The sequence below is a fragment of the Lipotes vexillifer genome, unplaced genomic scaffold, assembly GCF_000442215.2.
Source record: "Lipotes vexillifer unplaced genomic scaffold, Lipotes_vexillifer_v1.1 scaffold1503, whole genome shotgun sequence".
Classification (NCBI taxonomy): Eukaryota; Metazoa; Chordata; class Mammalia; order Artiodactyla; family Lipotidae; genus Lipotes; species Lipotes vexillifer.
Window position 1 is genome coordinate 657,646 of NW_006772915.1, and position 8,128 is coordinate 665,773.

Genomic DNA, 8,128 nt, shown 5'->3' on the forward strand with positions numbered 1-8,128 from the left:
GAAAGGTGAATTTTCGTTTGCCTTAAAATTTTAGGTAAAGAATTTTGGACTCATTACTTGTATGATAACCAGCAGCAAAAAGGCCAAGAAGGAAGAAATGTAGTGTTTGTAACATGTGTCGGCCTTTTCAGTTGAAACTTTAGTGGAAGTGAAATGCAGCCAGTTCTTGGAATCATGAGATCATTATTTCTCTTTCTGCAGATCGAGGCGACTGGCAGAGGGAAAGAAAGTTCAACTATGGTGGTGGCAATAACAATCCACCCTGGGGTGGTGACAGGCACCATCAGTATGAGCAGCACTGGTACAAGGACCACCATTATGGGGACCGGCGACACATGGACGCCCACCGTTCAGGGAGCTACCGACCCAACAACCTGTCCAGAAAGAGACCTTATGACCAGTACAGCAGTGACCGAGACCACCGGGGACACAGGGATTATTATGACCGGTATGCAGAGGGCCCTCAGACACCAGGCACTGACCTCTGCCAGGGGCTTACTATTTATAGGTGGAGAGAAAAGCAACAGAAACTTAATGTATTTATCCATCAGATGCTTATTCTTACCATGTGCCAGCCATGGTCCCAAGTCTGGTGCTGTGTTTCTGCCGTCAGGGCATCTTCAGAGTGTTGGGGAGAAATCATGATGTAGGCAGCTGACATTGTGTGCTGAGTGGACGGTTGAAAGAATGGATTTTTGAGTTTTTCCTGAGGGCTGAGGAAGAGGGGAGGCTGGCGATTCTTGGTTTGGGCCCTGGAGAGTCAGCTAAGCAGAGAGAGATGGACTAGGCATCACAGGCCCAGGCCAAGGATAGGCCCCCAGGAAGGGATGCCCAGAAGATGAACAGGTTGGATGTGGGGGTGGGGCTTGAATGCCAGGTTACAGGTTTTAAGTTTTTTTCTCTGGGCCAAGGAGCCATTTATGGTTTCATCATCACACTTGTGCAGGGGGAGTTTTCTGCTGTCCTCTGAGGAAATCTAGAGAAGTGGTAGCCATAAAGTATTAGAGTCTGCAACCAAAATGATTAAGCTCTGTGCTATGCTGTCGGCCACACTAGGTGGGTACCAGCCTGTGGTCCTTTCATGCTAGGAGCCCACAGTTTAGCAGTCAAAGTCTTTTGAAGTTGTCCCTTCTCTACAGCCATATAATATCATGTTATGATGGGCCAAGGTTTTGTGAGAGTAGTTGTGAGAGTTAGCAAGTACAGGAAGGGCTGAAGAGGTTTTATCTATTCTTCTTAATTTCAGGACTTAGCTGTATTTTAGCTTCCTAGCAACTTTGGTTTCCCCTAGGCTAAAGACATGCTTTGACTGCCCCTTGAAATTAATATAGGAAAATTTCATATAAACATCTCCATGTCCTGCCTTCTTTTGGAGGATCTGGTAACACCAGGCTGCTTTAGCACAGCAGCTGTGGCGAGTAGCAGCAGCCTCTTTTAGGAGGGGTCTGTACCCCTCACCCCCCACCCTTCTGTACCATCTTATCTGACTCCAGTGGGCATTTGCCCTACATTCTTTTGTGTAGATCTGTATTTCCATTCTGTATCATTTCTCTTCTGCCCGGAGGACTTTTGTTTTACTGTGGGTCTGCTGGTGATACGTTCTTTTAGCATTTGTATGTCTGAGGAAATCTTTATTTTGTCTTCACTTATGAAAGATATTTTCTTTTGGGTATAAATTTATAGATTGACACTTCCTTTCAGTACTTTAAAGATGTTCCTCTATTCTCTACTTGTATTGTTTGTGATGAAAAATCTGTCATCTTTATCTTTACTCCTCTTTACATAATATGTCTTTTTCTTCATCACTGGTTTTTAGCAATTTGATTATAATGTGCCATGGTATATTTTTCCTTATGTTTCTTGTGCTTGGGAATTCTTGGATCTGCACCTTTATCAGTTTATCAGATTTGGAAAATTTTTTACCATTATTTCTTCAAATACTTTTTTCTGTTCCCCCACTCTCCTTTGAAGATTTCAGTTACACCTGTGGTAGGCTGCTTGAATTTGTCTCACAGCTCACTGATGCTAGGCTTATTTTTTTTAATTATGTTTTCTCTGTTGCATTTGGAAAGTTTCTATTGCTTTGTCTTCAGGTTCACTAATATTGTCTTTTTCAATGTCTAATCTGCCTCGAGGCCCATTTATTGATAGTATATTTTGTACTTCTTACATTGTAGTTTTATCTCTAGAAGTTGCATTTGGGTCCTTTTTTTTTTGTTTTTTTTTTTTGTTTTTTAATCTTCCATGTCTCTCTTTGACCTTTTGAAATCTGGTATACAGTTTCAACATGGTATTTCTATCCTTGTCTGCTAATTCTATGATTTGGGTCAGTTTCAACTGATTGATTTATTGCCTCATTATGGGTCTTATTTTCCTGGTTCTCTTCTTTTTCATATTCTTCTCCATTACGGTTTATTACAGGATGTTGAATATAGTTCCTTGTGCTATACAGTAGGACCTTCTTGTTTATCTATTTTATATATGGTAGTTTGTATCTGCTAATCCCAAACTCCTAATTTATTCCTCCCCCACATATTTTCCCCTTTGGTAAGCATAAGTTTGTTTTCTGTGTCTGTGAGTCTCTGTCTGCTTTGTAAATGAGTTCCTTTGAATCATTTTTTTAGATTCCACATATGAACGATATATGGTATTTGTCTTTCTCTTTCTGACTTAACTTCACCTAGTATGATCTCTAGGTCCATCCATGTTGCAGCAAAATGACATTATTTCATTCTTTTTTATGGCTGAGTAGTATTTCATTGTGTGTATGTACCACATCTTCTTTGTCCATTCATCTGTCAGTGGACATTTAGGTTGTTTCCATGTCCTGGCTATTGTAACTAGTCCTGCTATGAACATAGAGGTGCATGTTTCTTTCTGAATTATAGTTTTGTCCAGATATATGTGCAGCAGTGAGATTGCTGGATCACATGGCAACTCTTATATTTAGTTTTTTAAGGAACCTCCTCTGTACTGTTTTCCATAGTGGTTGCACCAACTTAAATTCCCACCAACAGTTGCAGGAGGATTCCCTTTTCTGCCCCCCTCTCCAGCATGTGTTACTTGTAGACTTTTTATTGATGGTCATTCTGACCGGAGTAAGGTCAGAATTATTATAGTTTTGATTTGCATTTCTCTGATAATTAGCGATGTTGAGCATCTTTTCATGTGCCTGTTGGCCATCTGTATGTCGTCTTTGGAGGAATGTCTGTTTGGTTCTTCTGCCCATTTTTTGATTGGGTTGTTTGTTTTTTTTGTTATTGAGTTGTATGAGCTGTTTGTATATTTTGGAAATTAACTCCTTGTCAGTTGCATTGTTTGCTAATATTTTTTCCCATTCCATAGGTTGTCTTTTCGTTTGGTTTATGGTTTCCTTGGCTATGCAAAAGCTTATAAGTTTGATTAGGTCCCATTTGTTTATTTCTGCTATTATTTCTCTATGCCAGGTAGTTTTTGATTAGATACCTAGTTAAGTGTTGGACATTTTTGTATCCCTATAAAATAACTGTGGTATGAAACACAGTTAGGTTACTTGGAAACAGTTTGATTCTCTCGGATCTTGTTCGGATTTGTTAGGCAGGACTGGAGCAGTGCTCAGGCAAAGTCTCCGAGGCCAGGACCGTCCTGGTACTCTGCCAGTGCCCCTTGGATCTTGAGGTTTCCCCGTCTGGCTGGTGAGAAGAGAACAGGCACTGTTCCAACTCTGTGTGAGCACAGAGCACTGGCGTCTCATCCTTCTCAGTGTTTTTTTCTCCTGGCTTTTGGGTAGTTTCCTCACATATACACCCTGAGCGGTATCCAGCTGAACACTCGAGGGGGAACCTTTGCTGGTCTTTGAACTTCTTTCTCTTTGTAGAACTTGCTTCTCTTGCACTCTACACTTTGAACACCCCCACCCCAATGCAGGAAGTCTGGGCTTCTCCTGAGCCGGTGCTTGTAAGGCTTATCTCATTAGTTTCTCTTCCCGTAGGGATTGCGGTTCTTTGTTACGTGACATCTGGTGTCTTGAAAACCATTGTTCCATACATTTTGTCCCTTTCTGATTGTTTCAACAGGAGAGTAAGTGTAGCCCCTGTTACTCCATCTTGGCTGGAACATGGACAGTCTCTCTCTCCCCCTCCCTCTCCCTCCCTCTCTTTTATTCAGGTGAAATTCACATAACATAAGTTAATTATTTTAAAGTGAACAATTCAGAGGCATTTAGTAGTTCACTATGTTGTGCAAGCACCACCTCTGTCAAGTTCCAAAACACTTTGGTCACCCCAGAGAGAACTCTATAACCACTAAAGTAGTCACTCTCCATTCTTCTCTCTCCCTAGCTCCTGGCAACCACCAGTCTTCTGCATTCTGTTTCTGTGGACTTAGTCTTGATAGTTTGCATAAATGGAATCATACAGTATGTGGCCTTTTGTGACTGGCATTTTTGACATTTGCCATAGTGTTTTAGAGGTTCGTCCACATTGTAGCATGTATCAGTACTTCATTTCTTTCCATGGGTGAATAATGTTCCAGTGTATGTACATATGCTACATTTGTTTATCCCTTCATCCATTGATAGGCATTAGAGTTTTTCCACCTTTTGGCTCTTGTGAATAGTGCTACTGTGAACATGGTATATAAGTGTTTGTTTGAATATCTGTTTTCAGTGCTTTTGGGGTATATACCTAGGATTGGAATTGTTAGTCAGTGGCAGTCCTGTGTTTAACTTTTAAGGAACCACCAAAATGTTTTCTACTGCATCTGACCTATTTTACATTCCAACCAGCTATGTGTTAGAATTGCAATTTTCCCACATTTTCACCAACATTTATTTTTAGTGTTTTGAATGTAGCCATCCTAATGGGTATGACATGGTATCTCATGGTAGTTTTGATTTGCATTTCCCTGGTGATTAATGCCCATTAAAGATGTTGAACATCTTTTCATGTTCTTAGTAGCCATTTGTGTATCTCCTTTGGAGAGATGTCTGTTCAGCTCCTTTGCCCATTTTTGAATTGTATTGTTTGTCTTTTTGTTGTTGACTTAGACAGATTCTCTATTAATAGTATAACAAGCAGTTTGCCATGGTCCTGACTAAAAATTTTAATATTCTTCACATTGAGTACGTGTTAAAATAATTTAATTAACCCTGCACGTATTGTTGCATATTTAGGTTATAATTTTTGTTGTTACTAATAACTTACAAAATAATTTCTGTAGCTCTTTTTCTCCTGGGCTGGGTTGAGGAACATGAGGATGTTTGTAGATCTTGCCAGTTTTCCTGAAGGGAACGTGAGTTTACAAAGCCATCAGTGATTCAAGTGTGTGCTTGTTTCACTGCAGACCTGATGAGGCTTATGTCATTTCATAGGCTGTGTTTTGCCAATAAGTATAAAATAGCCCTTTGTTACTACTTTAGTTTTGTTTTTTTCGATTCCTAGTAATGTATAAGTATTTGCCTCTGAGTTTCTGGAAGCGTCCTTAAATATGAGTGCATGAGGAAGAGCCAGTGGATGACGGAGGAGGGGTGGGAATCCGGCTTTGGTCTCCAGCTGATCCTTGCATCTCTGTTTCAGGCACCATCACGACTCCAAACGGAGGCGATCCGATGAATTCAGGCCTCAAAATTACCACCAGCAGGATTTCCGACGAATGTCTGATCACCGCCCCCCTATGGGCTACCATGGTCAGGGACCCTCGGACCATCACCGCTCTTTCCACACAGACAAATTAGGGGAGTATAAACAGCCCCTTCCCCCGCTGCACCCCGCAGTCTCAGATCCTCGCTCGCCCCCTTCTCAGAAATCTCCTCACGATTCCAAGTCACCCCTGGATCATCGGTCTCCTTTGGAGAGATCACTAGAACAGAAAAACAACCCAGATTATAACTGGAATGTTAGAAAAACATAAAGGACAGTTTGGAAAGAAGGGGAGTGCAAGAGTCATTAAGCACCTGGATGTTTTTGGTCTGATCCACAGGAGCCAGTTATCTAGACCAGTGATGGCGTTTCTGGACACGCAGCTGCTGTCAGCTCGCCGCTGAAGGAGCACTTCAGGGAGTGGGGGGGCCTTTCGCTTGGTCCAGCTTTGATTTGGGTCACCACTCCCGCACTTGGGCACCCCATCCCATTCCAGCCTTGTCCTGGCCTCCCACTTTGATGGGTGCTAGGAGGAAGAGGTGACGTTTTGTCTACCAGCTTCACGGGCTGTTCCCCAGTGAAGGAAGAAAGGATCTTAGAGTCGTGAATGTTTTATCACCAGGGCTGGCGCGCCCTGGACCTCGGCGCGTGGTCGGGGAAGGCGCGTGTGCACGAAGGCTGCCGGGACCTGCTGGACAGCACGGGGTTTGGTTCACCATGACGTGACAGATGCTGCTGATGGGGAGCGGGGCGCGGGGGCGAGCGGGTGGGGTCTCGCATCATAGGACTTGAAGGGGAGCAGGTACCCCCCTCAAACGTGTTCTTGGGAGAAGTGACACGGCCTCATCATGTGACACCTGTTGTGCTGGGGGCGTGGGGGACAGAGGGGGAAACACTTCCACAGCGGCTGCTTCCCCACCAACACTAAGTTTTCCCACACTGTACATTTCAAAGGTTTGGTCTCCCAGGTGGGCCTCGCTTGCCCCCTGTGCCAGGGAAAGTAGGGCCTGTTCAGCTGACTTCTGAGGACTGTGAGCTGGGCAGCATTGAAGTGGGCGTGGGTCCTGTTTGGTTGGGAGTGGGCTGCACGCAGGGCAGGCGAGGTGAGGGCTGGGTGTGTGTGGCCAGGGCACTGGAATCCCTGGTGGATTCCGATTCCTGGGATGAGCGGTAACGGTCCTGGGCCTGGCGAGGAGGGGGCCGAGGGAGCAGGCCTGCTGATGAGCTGGTTGCTGGCAGCATCAGGGTGGGCTGTGGGGGAGGGGCGGATGGGTTTCCCAGCCTGGGGGTTGGTAGTGTGGCAAGTGGGGGAGGGCCAGCATGGCAGCTGGTCACCATCCACAGCTGCGTCGGACTTGCCTTTGCCCAGCTTGAAGAGGTAAGATTCCGCAGTCACACATCTCCTGCCGCTCATGTGGTGGGTGGACAGACACAAGTTGCCTGTGGTGAACACGTTTCCACTGCTAGTTGGAGATCATTAGAATTGAACTCAGTATCTTTTAGAACGAAATCAAGTTAAGTGTAAACCTCAGTTCATTTTTTTTTTTTTCCCACAACAGGAAATATCCAAGGACAGGGTAACTGAGCTGTAGATAGTGAGAGTCAGACTAGAGTTGAATTGAGTCAGGATGGGAGGCAAGTTGGTTACATTCGTTAAGGAGGCTCCTTTCATTTTACTGGTTCTGGGGCCTTCCGTTCTGTTCACTTTAAATATAACTTGCCAGTAATTGTTAGAGTATCCAAAGGCCTTTCTAGATGGAGACAGAATAACTGACTTGAACATACAGTGTGCCTATACGTGTCCAGGCTCAGAGCTGCTGGAAACCCTTCCACTGGGCATATACAGGGTTGAACTCCCCGCACTAACCCGAGGGGACTTCATAAAATCATTATCACTTACATGCTGGTATCCTGGGCAGCACCATTAATGCCTTTACTGTTGCCTCACCAGTGAAGCAGAGGTGGCTTTGGGGGGCCATCACACACTGCTTCCCAGAGCGTCCTTGGGCTCGCCTGTGCTGAGGTCCACATGAGAGTCTGGGTCCGCACAGCTAGTGAGGGGAGCTCAGTGGGCCCACCACCTCCTGATCTATTTCTCCTCCTGGTACTTGGCGTCGTTCACCCTGGGCTTGTACGACACGTGCCCGGAGCACAGCCCCAAGGGACCACAGAGGAGCCCCCGGCCACCGTCACCCCAGTGAGGACATGTGAGACTGCTCCGTGGGGGAAGATAGGAAATCATGCCTCTGCTTTGGCCACGGGTTGGGCTCCTTGCCAACAGTACTGACACTACCTGTGTTTGTCTTGCTCAGGCCAAAGGGGACGGGCAACCTGGCTTTTGCAGATCCTTGAGCCATCCACGGGCCCTGGAGGTGGGCAGGGTGGGCCCCAGCACGGCTTCCCCTGTGGGAAGTTGGGTCATGTCCTTTCAGGTGGAGGAGGCCAGGAGGAGGAATTGGAGGGCCTGCATTTCAGTGCTCATCAAGGTTTTTTTTTTTTTTTCCCCTGAA

The 8,128-nt window shown here is 45.2% G+C and overlaps 1 protein-coding gene across 1 annotated transcript in view; it reads left to right on the top strand.

The window, feature by feature from the left end:
* CHD2 (chromodomain helicase DNA binding protein 2) overlaps positions 1-5,889 on the top strand; it is a 123,389-nt gene extending 117,500 nt beyond the window's left edge. Inside the window, exons 39-40 of the mRNA XM_007447938.1 lie at positions 202-448; positions 5,556-5,889. Of these exons, the coding sequence (XP_007448000.1) occupies positions 202-448; positions 5,556-5,889 (581 nt within the window). The remainder of the gene's footprint in view (positions 1-201; positions 449-5,555) is intronic.
* The last annotated feature ends 2,239 nt before the right edge of the window (positions 5,890-8,128 follow it).